We start from the raw sequence: 16,882 nt of genomic DNA on the forward strand, positions 1-16,882 counted from the left end.
CTAAATTTAAATAGATATGGCGTTGTATTATCAGTACATCCAATGGGGGAACTCTGCAGGAAAACGTGGACTATATCTTGATTAATTGCATGGTCCCATGGTCAACATATTTTATGCAAATCTATCATTATGACAGACCTTTTCTAGGGATTAATTCCACAAAAACAGAGTTCTATACATCACATGTTATGGAAAATAAAATTTGTGTAGGGATTTGTCGCTTTTTGATATCATGAGTAATTTTCGCGGCAAAGGAAATTCATCAAATACCTTTTGACCAAAGTAGTTTTGCATATGGATGATAGATACGATTTTAAGGCCACATTATAGATTGCTACAGAAAACGTTGGCAGCAAAGGAATATGGTAAATATTTTTCTGGTTAAACCTATTTGGGCTATATTGAATATGAGTCATCAAATTACAATAAGTTTCATTCACTCAGCACATGAAAATGGGTTGAGATTTTGTATAGACATTTCAAATATTCCATTCATTTTTATTTATAAATAAATAGATTAATGTGATAGGATTTAAGTCGCGCGCTCTAAAGTTGGAATTGTCAAAGTATCGCACATATCGCACAAAAATATTGACATTACGGTATATCATTAATTGTATAAAATTATGTGGACACGGCTGAGGGTTCTATCTAGCTAGTAATATTCGACGGAATATCAAAAACGAGGAATATGTATAAAAGAACTTAAGCACGTCAGTATATTTACGGTATATTTTAAAAGTGAGATGGTATATTTTGGTATATTTCTGAGGGTCGGACGGTATTTTAACGACAAATCCGCGGTCACACAGCTGCCAAGCCGGCCTTTTATCAAATTTTGAAAATTTCACAATAAAAATGTGGTTTTCCGAGAATCTAAAGATCCGCTTGACAATGATGGCAAGTAGACCGCGCCTGATCCGCTATGGCTACATCGACACCACGTTTGGCCGCATGCTAATGGGAGTGGTTTCCTTGGACGATATTCAGAGCGAAGCTCAAGACGCAATTTGTCTACTGTATTTCGTGATGGAGAACGACCAAGACACTCTCGACGAGGCGATAAGCCGCTCGCACGGTGCGAAGATGGAGCAGGACAGCGCCACCATCCAGAAGTGGGCCAACAAGCTTTTCTCGGCTGGCAAGGACGCGGAATGTTTGATCGACGTTGCTATCATTGGGACACAATTCGAGACGGCTGTTTGGTCCGCTCTGCAGGAGGTGAAGAGTGGTCAGACGTACACCTACATGCAGCTGGCGACGCAGATGGGTCGCCCCGAGGTCGTGCGCTCGCTGGCCAGTGCAGTGGGCCGGAACCAGGTGGCTATTCTTATACCCTGCCATCGCATTGTGTCCAAGAACGGGGACTCCAAGTACTACTGGGGCGGCAAGCTCAAGCAGGAACTGCTCAGCTTCGAGGCTAAAAAATAGATTGTTATAACAAACATGATTAAAAATTGTTATATTTTGTTTATTGAAATTCAGCTCCGGGCACTTCGGAGCCCGGACAACTTGTTTTGTTTCGTTTTTGTGGCGACTTGTTGAGGGGCCGTGGACAGGAAAGAATCGTTGCGGAATTGATCAAATGAAAAAATGCGAAAACAGGCTCGAGATTGTGCACATTCTGGGCGCAGATCCTACTTATATATTGTACCTATAAATAAACGTGCCGCCGCCGCTTTACTCTCGATGCAGTAGAACGAATATTGCCAGTATCGAGAGAATGGCCCACTGTAAAGAGGGAACACGAGAGCGGATCAGCAAGGGAAGCCTTGACGGAGGGTTAGGTGGGAAAATCACTCACTTTAACCTTCGGATACTCGTTCATGAAGATGGTGATGATGCCCACGTAGGGCAGGAAGCCCCTGGCCCTACCCACAATATCCTTTTTGGTCAGCCAGAGCTGGTTGGGCGCGTACAGGCCTCGGTCGTCCACGTTGTTGTTGTCGCCCTTGGTCAGGAACTTGACGCTGCCGTCCTCCCTGCAATATCAATAATCGGGGAATCAGTAAAAGTTGCAGCAGCCCGGTGAAAACCTACTTCTCATGCAGCTTGATCACGCGATGCACTATCGGAATGTCTCTGCCCTCCACCTTGAACACAACGATCTCGCCGACGCGCACTGGATCCTCCTTGTAGTTGGTGAGGAAGAGCAGGTCGCCGCGGTGAAATGCCGGCTCCATGCTGCCACTGAGCACCACAACGATGGGCGATTCGCTGCCGGTGACCACCATCAGGCCCTTCCAGATCATAAGGGCCGACGAGACGATCATGGCGAAGCTCAGCACCTGATACAGGGACTGCAAGCAGCCAAACAAAGACACATCGTTTGTTAACAAATGCCACTTTCAACGCCGAACAAGGCGGCGGCGCTCCTCTCACCTGACGCTTGTTCATTCTGTTGAAATCGCCCAGCATTTCATCGATTTGCAGCATGCTTGCTACGCCCATGGTTGCGGCTGTGTGTTTTGTGGGGTATATATCCTTAAATTAACCTAGCTAAATGCGAATTCGATCGGGTTTTAAAAATGCTACGTCGACGAAGGCAGAACAGAAAAATACAGACACGTATGAAGTAGAGCCTGGACAAACATCGATGGTATCATCGGTGGAAATATCGATGCTTTCATCACACCACTAACAGCACAGTGGGTACCCAAATGTAGTGAATTGGATTACATATTATGAATAATATTAAGATTGGAATATTGTTTTTCCTCGACGTCTTTTTGGGTTGTTTTATTTAATGTTCAATATAATGTAATATAAATTTAAATTTCTTTTAGAAAAGCGATTGTAGTCTATGAAGCATGGTGTTGTTAGTATAGCTCAGGCAATACAAAGACAATTGCTAGTTTCCAATGCATCATGTAAATGAGTTTTCTCGGATTTTCAGCATTACAATTTTCAATAATAAATATACGTAAATCTCTACACCATATCGATAGTTGCACAAACATTGGCCATCTCTAAGATTTGAAAACGTGAGGTGAGCGCCACAGCTTGCGTTTTTTTGCGAAATAATAATAGAAGCCTGCCTGAGATACAAAGCGACATGGGTGATAAACTGCTGGACACTGCACAAATCATCAATGGAATGGCTGTGATGATATCATTTTTCGTCGGCTACCGCTACGCCATCAAGCGCGGCGAGTCCAAGGCGTCGGACGCAGGAGCAGAGGCTGCGACCGGTAGCACGACCACGAAGGAGGCTGCCGTAACCGACAAGGTGAGCCTACTGACCCAATTCCACTCTTCCACAATTCTTCCAGGCGGGGGCTAATTATCGGTGTATTTGCAGAACTATGGTGGCTTCAACGAGAACTTCAAAATGGTTCTGGTCGTGCGGAACGACCTGAAGATGGGCAAGGGCAAGATTGCCGCCCAATGTGGCCATGGAGCGGTGGGCGCCTATCAGAAGGCGGTGACGCGGATTCCGCGTCTGTTGCGCGCCTGGGAGAACTGCGGCTGTGCCAAAATCGCCGTGCGCGTCGAGAGCGAGGCAGAGCTGGTGGCCATCAAGAACGCCGCCGAACGGCAGCAGCTGAACACGTGCCTTATACGCGACGCCGGTCGCACCCAGATCGAGCCCAACTCCAAGACCGTGCTGGCCGTGGGCCCAGCTGCGGCAGTCGATATCGATCGTGTCACCGGGCACCTGAAGCTCTTGTAAGGCATTGGCATACTCGCAAGCCATAGAGAACACACACCCACTTATTTACGCGCACCTCAAACAAAAACAACACTCAAAAAGCAATATGGGTCAGGGCTTGTGGGGTGGTGGAATGGCAGCAATGGGTGGTATGATTGTGCCTCCATTACGACGTTAGGATACGACGCTGACGACTGTGAAAATGCAAGTTAATCTAAGAATAAAGTTTAAAATTTACCTATTAAATGATCTGTAATGCGGCTTCCGCTTGCAAAAGCTCGGAGTTGAATCACTTTTTTATTTTCTATTTATACAATTACTCTCCCAGAAACAAGAGACTCATCTCTGGGTGTTAGTTCTTCTTAAATGTATATTTTATGGTTTACAAAATTCAGCTTAATCAACAAACACGTATTACAAAAACAAAGAGGACAAACGGTCAAGGCTTGGCAGCACCCCATAGACCACACATAATATTGCAAAAAAATTAAAGTTCAATAGAACACGAAATGATTATCGGCTTAAATTTCCAAGGCCTTACAAGGCATACCGATTTTAAACAATTTTAAGCTGTTTAAAGATCATTTTCTGTTCCGCAAATGGAAGAAAATAAAAATATTTCTCCTAATGATATTCGCGCCCTCTTTGTATGGGTCTCCTTTGCATCCCTAGAATGTCCAGGCATAATCATTATCCCCCTGCACTAGTTGCTGTTGTGGCTGTGGCTGTTGCTCTAGTCCCGGCTGGGGGACTGGAAAGTCCATTGGCTGTTGGGCGGCAGGATAGTCCATTGGTTGCTGGGCGGTTGCAAAATCCATTGGCTGCTGGACGACCGGATATTCCATCTGCTGCTGCTGCTGCTGGGAGCCCGTAAAGTCCATCTGCTGCTGAGCGCCCGTAAAGTCCATTGGCTGCTGAGAGCTCGCAAAGTTCATCGCCTGCTGGGCCCCCGAAAAACCCATTGCCTGTTGGGAACTCGTGAAGCCCATTTGCTGCTGCTGCTGCTGATGTTGCTGGTAGTCGATCACGGGCTCGTTTGAGGCGTCCACATGGTAGGGCTGCGAGTGATGGGAGTGATGCGAGGCCTGCGACTGGTGCATATCAGTTTCGGTGTCGTCAAACACTTCGCGCTTGATGCGCCTTCGACCATCGTCCTCCTCGTCACTGTCCGACACGTCCAGATCTTCCTCAATGCCCATGCCGTTATTGAGTGTGCTGGCCGGTGGCATTTGAAGGGCCCCAGACTCATCTTCGTGTGCGCCTCCAGCGGAGGCGGCGGCGGCAGCGGCACTTGTGCTGGCCTCCGGTGGATTGTACTGTCCATTGTCGTCCTGGACGTTGGCCATGAAGTCCGAGAAGGCGCCCCGGGCGGTGGTGGGCTCTCCCAGATTCTGGCGCGGCTTGTGCATAGCCAGGAAATCGGAGGGATCGTAGTTGGGATCCACATCCATGGACTCATCTGGAAGACATACAAAAATGCGATAAATTGCTGAACACACAAAATGGGGGACAAGATCAAGCGGAGCTTAAGGAAGACATCGAGGGGACAGGACAACATTTATATGTATGTGGTTTGGGGGTAATAGAGACCTTGCTGCTGTTGAGCGTAGAACCCAAGGCCACTCAACTGCACCATTGCTTCAGCCGCCTGCTGGCTGTCATCCTCGCCGCACGGCTCCTCTGCGCCCAGGTGCGGCGGATGGGCAAGTGGACGGATAGGAATGTAAAACGGAGACGGGAAACAGAAACAGAATCCAAACAAAGTCAAAGTTCGAATGAAGTTTTTCGATTAGTTATCAATCATCAACTTGAAACAGAGACAGAAACAAAGACAGATTCGACCAGCGCTCGACTGGCTCTCCACCCACCTGCCAGCTGCTGCTCCTCGATGTCGATCTCCGTCTTAATGTTCTTCGGATCGATGTAGTCCATGCCATCTGCCGGGGCCTGTATACGTTCGCCCTGATCCAGTATGTTGGCTGCATTGTTCTCATCCTCGGACACCTCCTGGAAGTCCTCTTCCTCGTCATCCTCCTCGTCGGTGGAGAAATTCAGGTCTGAGGGAGAGTGAGCAAAAAGTTAGCGAATAAATCAATGAAATGGAAACTAGAAAGAACGTGATCTTCGAGGGATAACGAATCTATAGATAATATCCTTGCAGAGAAAACAAATGTGGATTATCGATCGAAATCGATCTATATAAATCGATTTTGCCTAAAGCAGATTTTTATACGTATTTTCCATAGCAAAATAAAGGAACTAATCAATATTTTCTAGTGATATGTTTGAACAGAAACAGAAGGACGGACCTGGCTTTATCGATTATCGGTATCGCTCGATTATCGTCAAGTTTCTCTTTGCAAGGATATAAATCTCTAGCGTTCTCCACCATAAAAGAAAACTCAAGTTAAATGAAAAGTAATTTCGATTTTGTAGCTCTGGATATATCATGCACGATTTTAAGGAAGGAACTCAAGGCTCAAGGATTAGTCAACCAAATGCATATGAAACTAAAAGTAAAAGGCAAGCCGAAAATTATCCAAAAATTAAGAGAGAGAGATGCATTGCGTTAGATGTTAGTCCTGTGTTTTGGCAAATCAATTTTGAATTCATATGTAAATGAATTAATAAAAAAAATAAATTAATTAATAAAAAGAATGTGGGTGAGGTGCGTCTGTAATCCGTTAGTCTGTAGTTTGAGGCTTACCTTCATCCAGGAAGTAAGCTTGCGCCTGACTCTTGTTTGATGTTAGGCTACCCTTCCTCGGACGACCCCGACCACGCTTAACCGGATTCTGGGCTTTGACTAAAAAAAAAGTACAGTAAAAGTATTGTTTGCAGTATTGTGGCATGTGGCATTTGTGTGGCAACAGTATTTATTAAGAGGAGGCACACAATACATGTAATACGGTTAGAAGAGGAAAGAGCTCTCACAACAAAAAGAAAATCAAAAGCAAGAAGTGCGGCAGGGTCGGGTCGGGTCGGTTTTTTTTTTCTGCCTTTCTCTGAGGCGTTGAATGGAAAGCCAACGATTAAGCGAGTGGCACCATAGATTATAGAACACATCTCTTGCACAAAACAGCTTAACAACTCTTGTAACACGTGCCAGGGGACTTTTCAAGTAAAATGTCGATATGTTCTATAATCTTTGATGGAAATTAATAGTTCTTCTTAACGTATTCCAAATACATTCGAAGTTCCTATAAATATACTTTGTTTTGAAGTGTTATTTAGTTTATGGCAAAGATTCATGCATTCATGCTGGGATGATAATGATATCTACAAACTACCTAAATACATCTGATACAAAATACAAGTAGAAGAATACCAATATATGGTACTCCTAATGGAGTGGCAATGATTTCGAGTATTAGTATAAGCAGGCTCAACAGATCACGTCTCTGTGGGGCGACCATAACCATAGTCTGGGTTGAGGGTATCGGTATCGGGTATACTGGGGATACACTTTGTTGTTGTAGAGTATATTCATATTGATGGGGCAGAGTAAAGCGTGAGAGATCATTACCAATAGAGTTTCACAGTAGACCAGAGATAGAGAGATATGTAATATAAGAGTAAATGTAGATAGATACTTGTATGTGTGTTTTGTATGCAGAAATACTGAGACAGAGAGATAATTCCATAAATAAATCGTAGCAGGGTTGGACTCACCCTCCTCGGTGGTATTGTGCCTCTTGCGTGGCCTGCCCCGACCACGTTTCACCTCGCCCACGGCCGGACGTGGCGCCTTCCGGGCTGGCGTCGCATGATGCGACATATGGCCATCGGAGCCCATGCTGCGGTGTATGGAGGCAGCTGTGGTGGCGCCCACATTTCCCTCCACATCGATATACTCATCGCCGGGCGAACTGCCCCGACTGCCTCGCGGCAAATCGTAATCATCATTGCCCCAGGCCTCATCCAGTTCGGGTGCATTCTCCATGGCCAGCTCTCGGGTCTTGGCAATGTTCTCCTCGAGCGGGATGCAAGTGGCCGCCAACTAAACGAAAGATTGCCTTAGAAATGTAATGGATACATCGTGGATGTATTGGGGGATACCTCTTCCAGCTGGGCTCGTGCGTACGCTCGTATGATAGTGGAGTTCCTGGTGAAGCGATGTTCAGGTCCATTGTACTGCAAAGAGTTGGCGTGCATCAGGTCTATGTCTGCCATGTACTCCTCCCGACTGTGATAGCCATGTCCTGCAAAGAAAGAGTGATGCTTCAGTCCGCTTGCAGCCGAAGGGAAGGGATCTTCGACTTACCATCGATGATCTTTTGCATGCATTCCAGATCCATGGGTCGCTTGATCACTTGGTAGTAGTCCCTCACATTCTTCTTGTTGACGGGCTTCAGGAAGGGCCACGCTTCGTTCAGGAGCTTCACCTGAGCGTGCAGCTTTTCAAAGATATACGACAGTGCCACCTGATCGTCATCGCCCAACAGCGGATTGATGGCCTTCTCCACGCGCATCAGCTTCTCCTCGCGCTGCTGGAACAGCCCGTAGCAGCTCTCGAACATGCGCTGAGCGGCCACGGTGTAGGCGCTATGGGCGCCATTATACAGGGCCGAATTGTCAACAATCTGCTTGAGATCCTCGAGGAACATCTGGCGACTGGTGTAGCGACGCTGCCTGATGTACTCCCGCATTGTCTGCAGATCCATGGGCTTCGTGACGACCTGGTAGTAGTCCGGCACTTTCTTGGAGTTCACGGGAAACAAAAACGGCGACACATCCGGCATCGTGCGTAGCTCGTTGAGGATCAGTTCCAGTATAGACGAAAGCACCACCACAGGGTCGGTGCGCCGTCGATTGGCGGTCTTGTTGTGCCGCTGCAGATAGTCGCAGTGGAGGTCATTGCCCAGGCGTCGCTTTTTCTTGCCATCGCGTGACATCTTGAGGCTCAGGCCCATGCCGCTGCGCCGCTTGTTCTCCTCGCCGTGACGCCGCAGCACCTTGCTGCTGAGCGTCACCTTAGTGCCGTCCACATTCACCAGATCATCATCGTCCATGTTGGTTTCCCGCTCGCTCTGCTCGTCCAGGTCGTCGGCCAGCGAGGGGTTCGACTGGGAGAGGCTGCTCTGCATGCCCGTATACAGCGGACAGGCCTTGTTGGTGCGCATGTGCCCCACCTGGCCGCAGGCGCCACACTTCAGCTTGAGGTCTGGCTTCAGCTTGAACTTCTTGCGCGAGGGACTGACCTCCTTGTAGCCATGATCTCGCTCCTTGTGCGCATGGCCGCCCGAGCTCTTGGGATCGCCCAGCGAGGTGGGCATGCCGCCGGGCTGCAGCTTCTGGTTTTGGGCCAGCTGTGCGAGGCGCTCCCGCTCCTGGTTGCGCTTGATGCGACGCAGCTGCTCCTGGATGCGCCGCTTCTCGCGCTTCATTTCCTCCTTCTGCTGCTCGTCCAGCGTCGCGAATTGCTTGATGAACTGCTCGTCCTTCGTGGTGCGGATCTTGATGTACGCATCAATCACGGGCTGCCGGCGGACCGTCTCCACGCGGGTGTACTCCTTGCCATCCATGCCCTTGAACGTGCGCGTGATCTTGAGAATGCGGCCCTGATTCTGATTGGCCAGTGGCTGCTGCGAGGCATCCTCCTTGGCCTTGGCCCTGCTGGCCCCATCCCCATGCTCCTCGTCCAGCTGTCGCAGCAGCTCCTGTCTCTCCTGCTCCTCCCGCTCCAGCGAAAGCTGCGTCGAAGTCTTCTTGTTGGACAGCATGTTCTCCAGATTCTTGCCCAACTCCTCCAGATCCGACTCTTCGGATGCGGAAGACTCGGCTTCATCGGTGGACAGTATCTCAGAGCTGGCTAAAACGCGATTCTGCAGATCAAAGATGCGCTGGCACTCTTCCTTGTAGCGCTCCTGGTGCTCGGCGATGGAGAAGCGATTGCCACGCGAGAACTTGTCCATGCCTTCCTCGCCGGCCTTGGCCTTCTCCGTGGACAAAGTGCGCACCACATCGATGACCTCCCAGCGGGAGAGCTTCTTGATCTCTTCCTCGGGCACCTTGAACTTGCGCAGCAGCTCCTTGGCCCTTTGCAGCGGCAGGCGACGCAGATCCGCATCGGTGCCCGTCACCGAACGCTTTGGCTGCGATTCTTGTTCCTCTTTCGTTTGCTATTTCGGATACAAGGATATTAGATACGGGATGGGAGTGTGGCTTGTAATCCTTACTGTTGGCTTGTTGGGCACTCGCACATACGAGAAGCCCTCACCGCATCCCGTGGGATCGGCGGGGCCGCTCAGCTGCAGCAGGCACTTGCCACGCATGGCCTGGATGTAGGCACGCGTGGTGTTCCAGGGCGCAACTTTCACCTCATCGTCCAGCTTCAGTTGGGCCTCCTCATCGTCATCCTCTTGAGGGGCAAACAGGAATTTCTCCCCGTAGCCGGCATCCTTTTAAAACGGGATTGAAAAATGAGTTTAAGATTCTTTTGAGGGAGAAGGTTCCCTACCTTTAGACGCTGCTCGGCAGCAATCATGCTGAAGTAGGCGCAACATTGTTCCGGAGAGACCATGGCCCGAATCTCCTCCTCGGAGGGCAGCCGAAACTCGGGCTTGATCACCCACCAATTGGAGTCCATGCCTGTGCGCTTGAAGTCCGCGCACTGCTTCAAACGCTTTCGAATGCTGCTCTCCGAATGCGCGGGAAAGGCGCGCTTGATGTCGTCCATGCGGATGCGCCGGGGCTGGTCGCGACTCTTCCAAAATAGGCGATAGATAAAAACCTGCAAGGAAGGCAGAGTGGCTTAGGGAGGAGCAGTCAAACAAAGCCCGGGATACCCACCTGCAAGAAGTCACGCGTAAAGTTGTTGGCTCGCTTCGAATTGGGTCCCGGCACCTCGTACAGTGGACACTCCTGCCCCACGGTGAAAATGGCCGTGACAGCCCGTATCCAGTAGTTGTTTCTGGTGCGAATGATGAGGAAATCATTTGGGGCCATCTTGTGCGGGTAGATGGGTGCACGGTACATGTTATTCTCCAGCGCCTGGATGCACTGCCCCGGATGGAGGATCCCGAGGAAGGGACTGGTGTGGGCAAAGGCCACCTCACCATAAACATAATCCTGCGGTCCGCTATCCTTTTCCGCTTTCCGTTTGTAGTAGTTTTTGATCTTGGAGCACATACCGACTTGGTTCATCAGCGGCGGATGCTCTTCACAGAACTCGGCGAGGACAATGTCCCCATCCTTGCCACTGAGATCCTCGGGATTGCGCATAAAGAAGACATCACCACCGCCAGAGGCTATCCGTTCGACCTCCCGCTGCTTGGCCTTCTTCACAATGTGCTTCAGCAGGGAGTAGACATTCTGGTGCGTCTCCTGGGCCAGCGGCCCGTGCGAGTACTTCTTCAGCGGCGGCCGATGGAAGGAGCGCAGCTTCATTGGACCCATATGCGTGGGCACAAAGGGAGCCCGAAGCTCCACCACTGGCGTCGAGTGCTGGATAAGATTTCCTCCACCCACTTTCATGCGTAGGGTCGATGGCTCCGTCTTGGGTGCATAGTAACTGAGGAACAAAACCAAATAAGTATTCAAGATTCCTATAGTTTCTTTGGTTGCCCACACTCACGTGTCATTCGATATGTTGAAGGGATCCCGATCAGGACTCTTGGGCGGCGGCGGTGGTGCATCCTCTGCCAGTACATTGATAACGCCCGCCTTGCCCAGCAGAATCTTTGACTTCTTGACATGCGGATGCGGTATCTTGATCTTTGGCGGCGGCCCAATGCTCTTGTTGATCTTCGAGGGATCAATGTCGTCGGGTATGCCCAATATGATGTTCTCATCGTTGGGATCCAGTGTGAGAACCTTCGGTTTGGGCACCTTGGTCATCTGCTGGGCATCCCAAATGATCTCATCCTCCCACTTTTGGTAGATCAACTCCTCGTTCTCCACGGGAAACAGACTGTACCACGTATCGTCGGGCACTTCGGTGGGTTTGTTCTGCACACTGGATGAAATATAATGAAATTTCGATTGCTTATTCGGTACTTCTCAGCATGATTCGCACTCACTTTTGTTGGGCCTTCTTGCTGGCTGCCGAGGAGCCCTGCTTGGAGCTGCCACTGCTACCCACGGGCATCGACGACTTCCCCGGCTGACTGAAGGCGCCTGCAGTGCGGGAACCGCTGGAAGGCAACCATCCGGCAGCATTCGTCTTAGAGTTTAGCTTTTGCAGCACCTTGGCCTTAATGTCGTTGCCATCCCAGACGACATCGTCCTCCCAGTGCATTTGGGAGACCATCAGAAAGGCATCTTCCGCTAGGGGGGCCTTCTCGCTATCACCGCCACTGCCCACTGCCTCTGGCCTGCTGCCTCCGACGGCCGAGTCTTCGGGGATGACAGTGTCCTTCGACTGGTTAGCTGTGGACTTCATCTTGAAGCCGTAGTTGAAGCCATCGCCCGATTCGGGCACCTCGAGCATATCGTACCAGATCTGTGCCGGTCCGAAGCGCCAGTCCGCTACCTTGGGCTTCTGATCGCTATTCTCACCATTCTCGGGCCCCTCCTGTCGCACATCCACGCGGTTGAGGTCGCTTAGCAGCTTCTCCTCATCATCGGACATGCAAGCAGCGGGCGTGGGCTCGCTGGCGTAGAACAAACTGAAGCCGCGATGGCGTGGCTCTTCGGTGTCGCTCGGGGAGTCGGAGCCACCCGTGTTCGACATCTAATTGCAAGCGAGAGATATGTTTAAAACACTCAAATCATGCACCGCGTATGCAGCAGCAGTACCTTTTGATCTCTCGACTGGTTCCGTTTTCTTCGACGCCTGCGGACATGCCGCCAGATCTGGGGCATGCTTGTTGGCTTCCCCGGACCGAAGAGGCGTGAAAATCGCAGGACTTTATTTGGCCGAAAGTCGGGAAAGAGTTTCCGGACATCCACATTCTGGTATTTGGAGGGCAGGATATCGGCCAAGGGTGTGTCCAGTTTGCGGTCGTCTTGAAAGGACACCACAATCCATACTCGCACTCTTAACAGATTAACAAATCTTTGCGCTTACCCTTGGGGTCCCCACTGGCCTTGGGCTCACTACTGGCTGATGCAGCGCCGCCATCGGGGCCAGGTATTTTGGCGACGGCCTCTTCAGGCCCGCTGGCACCAGCTACCCGCCCCAGAGGAGTACTTGGTGGCGGCATCAGTTCCTTGTCATCCTTGGCTATATGGATGGACACATCAGAGACTCTTCCTCCATTACGGACTCTTGGGCATTACTCACTTGGCTTTGTCTCAACCTTAGACGCCGGTATGGCATCCTCTAGGTCGTCATCGTATGACACCTGCTCTGGCGGCGTGCGTGGACAATCCTCGGAGAGTTCGGTTATGTCTGAGTAATCGATGGCATCGTCCTGAGCTGTGACGGTGCCATCCTCGTTTTCCCCTTTTTTCCCGCTAGCCTTCAACGCATCGAAAACACTCAAACCAGCTGTGGTGCTGGCATCCGAAGCGGCGTGCTGCTTCTCGCCCTCATCGTCGGAGGAGGAAGCTTCAGCATCTTTGGTGTCAATCACCTCGTGCAGCAACGAATTCAGCCCCATCCTGAAGCCAAGCGTTAGCTAAAGTTCATATATTTATGTTTATTACTACAAGACACATACTTCGCCAGGGATCCAAGATTTTCACGCAGCTCCGCATCAAAGCCCTGCCCCCTCTCGTCGTCCGCCAGCAGCCTGCCATCGGAGTCAATGTTACCGAAGAGAATACCGGTTAGATCCATGCCAAAATCGCCCCCACCATTGCCAATGGACCCCTCATCGTCGCTATTGTCGGATGCAGTGTCCATTTCAATGGTTTTGATCTTTTATTTTGGTTAAATATGTTTTTTTCACGCAATTCCACACATTTAGGTTTTTTAGGTTTTAAAGAAGCGCAAAAATATACCAAAACGCCTCGTGCCGCGATAGGCAAAACAAAGGTATATAAACGATAGGTAGGGTCCGCGCTGTGCAGAAATACAAGCACACGTCTGTGGTATCTCTATGCGTTTTTGCACGAAAAAGAGTGATTGAGAGGGTGGGTGGCAAACATTTTAGGCTAACAATTTATGCCCAAATGCCTTACCTTTTATATTTGTAGCCTGGGCCTGGCCTGCACTGCAGCTGCAGCAAACAAGTGAAGGGAATTCAAGCAAAATGAATAACAAACAAACAAAATCAATAATATAATTTATTATCTTTTCTTTTTATTTTCACAGTCTTGGCAGCACTACTGCTTCCTTTGAATTGTCAATTGCAAAAGCACATATTGAAATCAAATAGCAAAACAACGCCTGCTTGGATTACGAACATATGTACATATATGTATATAATTTTTAATTAAATTTTTTTCTAATACAGGATGCACAGAGTTTTGCGTATAATTTCTAGAGGTGTTGTTCCAAACGACTCTGGGCAGAAACTAAACATTCCCAGTCGATAAAGGCATGTTATCAAAATCCTCGGACTACTAGATCTGCCTATTCGGTACAATCTCTACGTTTATACAGTTTCTTTGTCTCGAATTCAAGTACAAGCAAAATGTTATAATATTCCGCTCATACGAAAGTAAAATAGACGAGGAATGTCCGCATTGTCATGCGCCCAAATTCAAACATGAGTCAAATGATTTGTGTTGCGCATCGGAAAAGAGCAACTGCCTGTTCCAACCGGTTCTGGAAGTCCAATCGCACATTCAATTCATGCTTCCAAATTACAACGTTTAAAGCAACAGAAATAGTTCACAATACTGCGGCAAATGTTTTGCCGGGTTAGCTAGTATACATACTACGTAATCAATTAAAATAAAATCTATTTTCTTAATGAGTTTTATTGTATATATTTTGAATATTTATAATAATAATCAAAGAAAATTATTCCCTCTGGTGGTTGCAAAGACGTTCGTCGGACGGACGTGGAACCAGTTGAAATGTTTTAATTCAGATCCTATGTCTTAAGCAGTACTATTGGGGTTTCTGCATATTTCTATAACCCATATTCCTGCACTGGTCCTGAAAGTGCCACAGATTATGCGGCTTTATAATGCGACCTTTGTTATGATCCAAGAGTATCAGGTCTTGTATGAACACCGGAGATTTTACAGGATACTTGAAACTGTACAAAAAGTAATATTAAAATAACCAAATGTGCAATCCGTGAAACCTACCATGGGGGCATTAAGTCCTTTAGCTTTCGGCGAAAAATGCGCTTTCCCAAATAGGGGCAAACAACCAACTCGTGAAAGGGAAAGGTGGAATACAACTTGAAGAATTCGTGTAAGATCTGGCGAGTTTTGTTTTCGTTCACTCCAATTTCCCTCATACCAAACTTTGACAACGGAAATTCGTGAAAGTTTGATGTCCATGCTGCGATTTGGAGACAAAAATATTTACTTTATAAAATAGTTCTTTTCTAGAGCATTTCTACTCACGAGCGACATTGGGAACAAGGTCAGTCTGAAGATCTTTGATGGCTGGTAGATGGCCCTGGACTTGCAGGAAGAAAATCACCAACAATATAAAGATATGGCTTCGAAAGCATCTGCTAAGGCCGTGTTTTTGGGACCAGGCCCGCAGAAATATCACCATGTAGCGAGCTGGGAAAAGGAATCACAATAAAGTTAAACACTTCGTTGCTCGTTCATTAGGTAACACCCACCAATAGGCTGCAGCTTAAAGATGTAGTTGACCAACTGGTTCTGGTCACAAGACATTCTGTTCAGGAAGTTTATGTCGCACTTAATGTTTGTCCCTTTATGGACGGCAGTGACGAGTGGAAAGAAGCGATCTATGACGGCTGTAAGTTCCCACTTAGTTCTATTATCTAGGATCGCACTCACGATTGTGCGTAGATTAAAAAGTACTTTCGGGGTTAACTTCTCGTTATATACTCCAGAAGAGTTACCTGTCAGGCAACGAAGATATAATCAAGAGACACATACAAAATATGATAGTACTTACCTATAACTACAAATATATCGAGGTCTGATTCGGAGCGACCCACTCCCATTATGCGGGAGCCAAACAATCTCACCTGAAGCGGTGTATTTGGGAATTTCAACTGCAATGTTTTCTGTACATCGTTTTTTATGTGGTTGTTTAGCTCCGTGTTCTCTTTAATGATATCGGCCATGCTCACATGCTCCAAGAGGCTTTGCCAGAAGGTCTCCGAGTCTATGCGAATGCAGAAAGCCTAGTATCTATATCAGTGTTCCAGCAAATTGTTAAAAACTTACTCAGACTCATTTTATTTTATTTTTTTATATTCGATTTTTATTAAAGGATGACTGCCAAAAATAGTCCTACTATTTCCCAAATTAAAAGCGTATGTTCAATATATTGATACAAAAATCAAAAGGTTACTTAACAGAAAGTAAGTACCGCGTACTGCTGTTAATACGATGGTCATGTCATTTATTCGCGATTAATTTGTTAAATGGTTACAGCTACAAATTGTTAGATACACTTTGATAAACGTATGTGGAGAATGAAGGGATTGGTCCATTGTTCAACTGGCGGTTGTTTGCACATTTGGGGTCACGTTACTTGTCGGCGGCCAGTTCCAACCATCGAGGTCTGAACCACGGCAGCAAGCGGTTTGGTATGCGTTTCTTATACTCATGTAGGGTGCAGAGTTCCAGGGCACAATAGTGGATGTTGCAGTTCATGCACCTGTTGCATGAACAGGTAAGTCCTGGCGCACACCTACTTTCCTCCTGGCCGAAACAGGTCTCATTTACCTGCAGATAGCAAAAGTGTCGCTCCACGCAGTTGTCCCTCTTCAGAGTGAAAAAACTTTTGGGACATCGCGTGATGTCGTCGCTGCCTTCTCGGCATGGCCTTGTCTGAAGGTCCCTGGAAGGAAAGATTATCAAATAAATCATTAAATAGTAATACGATGTTCGGCTAGCTTACATGGCCCGGCAATGGTGCCAGATGACGAAGAGCAGCACAGATGCCTGCAGCAGAAGTCGGACCAGACGGAACTGCACGTGGTTCTGCATTTTCAGAGGTCTCCTCTCCGTTGCCGGACGAGCCAGGTCCTTTTATAGCCGCTGCTTCAGGCCCTCTAATTAGATTATAATGTATGTAAATGATTTAGCATAGATTAATTGAATTTTCAATCGCATCATGGTCATCCAGTCGTGACCGCTGTGGGTCAATGGCGCATCCTTCCCGGAATGGAAGGCCGCGAGACGCTTGCCTCTCAGACTGACAGCCGCAATAATTAGTACGGATGTTGAGGTCAA

The 16,882-nt window shown here is 48.2% G+C and overlaps 5 protein-coding genes across 8 annotated transcripts; 2 read left to right on the forward strand and 3 right to left on the reverse strand.

Moving 5' to 3' along the window:
* The first annotated feature begins 786 nt into the window (after nucleotides 1-786).
* Nucleotides 787-1,578, forward strand: LOC108155596 (regulatory protein ada). The gene has a single exon (XM_017286518.2). It carries the CDS (start codon nucleotides 859-861, stop codon nucleotides 1,429-1,431), a length of 573 nt encoding a protein of 190 aa, XP_017142007.1. The 5' UTR covers nucleotides 787-858; the 3' UTR covers nucleotides 1,432-1,578.
* LOC108155597 (signal peptidase complex catalytic subunit SEC11A) lies at nucleotides 1,456-2,578 on the reverse strand. The gene is made up of 4 exons (XM_017286519.2): nucleotides 2,383-2,578; nucleotides 2,041-2,300; nucleotides 1,805-1,982; nucleotides 1,456-1,731 (listed from the first exon to the last, which is right to left on the reverse strand). The coding sequence occupies exons 1-4, from the start codon at nucleotides 2,449-2,451 to the stop codon at nucleotides 1,681-1,683; spliced, it is 558 nt and encodes a 185-aa protein (XP_017142008.1). The 5' UTR covers nucleotides 2,452-2,578; the 3' UTR covers nucleotides 1,456-1,680.
* Nucleotides 2,579-2,951: 373 nt separating this feature from the next.
* On the forward strand, nucleotides 2,952-3,935 carry LOC108155598 (probable peptidyl-tRNA hydrolase 2). Its single transcript, XM_017286520.2, has 2 exons — nucleotides 2,952-3,229; nucleotides 3,302-3,935. The coding sequence occupies exons 1-2, from the start codon at nucleotides 3,056-3,058 to the stop codon at nucleotides 3,671-3,673; spliced, it is 546 nt and encodes a 181-aa protein (XP_017142009.1). The 5' UTR covers nucleotides 2,952-3,055; the 3' UTR covers nucleotides 3,674-3,935.
* Nucleotides 3,915-13,543, reverse strand: LOC108155595 (transcription initiation factor TFIID subunit 1). 4 transcript variants are annotated; one of them, XM_017286514.2, is made up of 16 exons: nucleotides 13,258-13,543; nucleotides 12,879-13,198; nucleotides 12,663-12,818; nucleotides 12,392-12,600; nucleotides 11,674-12,326; nucleotides 11,229-11,609; nucleotides 10,445-11,165; nucleotides 10,113-10,385; nucleotides 9,832-10,053; nucleotides 7,917-9,774; nucleotides 7,712-7,854; nucleotides 7,325-7,652; nucleotides 6,360-6,458; nucleotides 5,521-5,709; nucleotides 5,243-5,332; nucleotides 3,915-5,111 (listed from the first exon to the last, which is right to left on the reverse strand). In XM_017286514.2, the coding sequence occupies exons 1-16, from the start codon at nucleotides 13,440-13,442 to the stop codon at nucleotides 4,321-4,323; spliced, it is 6,618 nt and encodes a 2,205-aa protein (XP_017142003.1). In that variant the 5' UTR covers nucleotides 13,443-13,543; the 3' UTR covers nucleotides 3,915-4,320. The 4 variants fall into 4 exon arrangements, with proteins under 4 accessions (XP_017142003.1, XP_017142005.1, XP_017142004.1 ...); XM_017286516.2 differs by lacking the exon at nucleotides 6,360-6,458; XM_017286515.2 differs by lacking the exon at nucleotides 5,243-5,332.
* Nucleotides 13,544-14,491: 948 nt separating this feature from the next.
* On the reverse strand, nucleotides 14,492-16,699 carry LOC108156893 (terminal uridylyltransferase Tailor-like). Its single transcript, XM_017288633.2, has 7 exons — nucleotides 16,548-16,699; nucleotides 15,869-16,487; nucleotides 15,594-15,806; nucleotides 15,292-15,537; nucleotides 15,065-15,229; nucleotides 14,801-14,999; nucleotides 14,492-14,748 (listed from the first exon to the last, which is right to left on the reverse strand). Exons 2-7 carry the CDS (start codon nucleotides 15,876-15,878, stop codon nucleotides 14,598-14,600), a joined length of 984 nt encoding a protein of 327 aa, XP_017144122.1. The 5' UTR covers nucleotides 15,879-16,487; nucleotides 16,548-16,699; the 3' UTR covers nucleotides 14,492-14,597.
* Nucleotides 16,700-16,882: the final 183 nt, after the last annotated feature.

The sequence above is a fragment of the Drosophila miranda genome, chromosome 2 (genome assembly GCF_003369915.1).
Source record: "Drosophila miranda strain MSH22 chromosome 2, D.miranda_PacBio2.1, whole genome shotgun sequence".
In the NCBI taxonomy this organism is placed as follows: Eukaryota; Metazoa; Arthropoda; class Insecta; order Diptera; family Drosophilidae; genus Drosophila; species Drosophila miranda.

Bases quoted from the DNA above. Each gene is read 5' to 3' on its own strand.
- LOC108156893 (XM_017288633.2), bottom strand. The intron at 15,230-15,291 runs GTGGGTGTTACC...TCCTTTTCCCAG, and splicing joins CTTTAAGCTGCAGCCTATTG to CTCGCTACATGGTGATATTT. The intron at 14,749-14,800 runs GTAGGTTTCACG...CTTTTTGTACAG, and splicing joins AAGGACTTAATGCCCCCATG to TTTCAAGTATCCTGTAAAAT.
- LOC108155596 (XM_017286518.2), top strand. From the start codon at position 859: ATGTGGTTTTCCGAGAATCTAAAGATCCGCTTGACAATGATGGCAAGT.
- LOC108155597 (XM_017286519.2), bottom strand. From the start codon at position 2,451: ATGGGCGTAGCAAGCATGCTGCAAATCGATGAAATGCTGGGCGATTTC. The intron at 2,301-2,382 runs GTGAGAGGAGCG...GGCTGCTTGCAG, and splicing joins ACAGAATGAACAAGCGTCAG to TCCCTGTATCAGGTGCTGAG. The intron at 1,983-2,040 runs GTAGGTTTTCAC...TTGATATTGCAG, and splicing joins GTGATCAAGCTGCATGAGAA to GGAGGACGGCAGCGTCAAGT.
- LOC108155598 (XM_017286520.2), top strand. From the start codon at position 3,056: ATGGGTGATAAACTGCTGGACACTGCACAAATCATCAATGGAATGGCT. The intron at 3,230-3,301 runs GTGAGCCTACTG...GTGTATTTGCAG, and splicing joins AGGCTGCCGTAACCGACAAG to AACTATGGTGGCTTCAACGA.
- LOC108155595 (XM_017286514.2), bottom strand. From the start codon at position 13,442: ATGGACACTGCATCCGACAATAGCGACGATGAGGGGTCCATTGGCAAT. The intron at 5,333-5,520 runs GTGGGTGGAGAG...ACCTGGGCGCAG, and splicing joins CGAGGAGCAGCAGCTGGCAG to AGGAGCCGTGCGGCGAGGAT. The intron at 5,112-5,242 runs GTCTCTATTACC...TATGTCTTCCAG, and splicing joins CTACGCTCAACAGCAGCAAG to ATGAGTCCATGGATGTGGAT.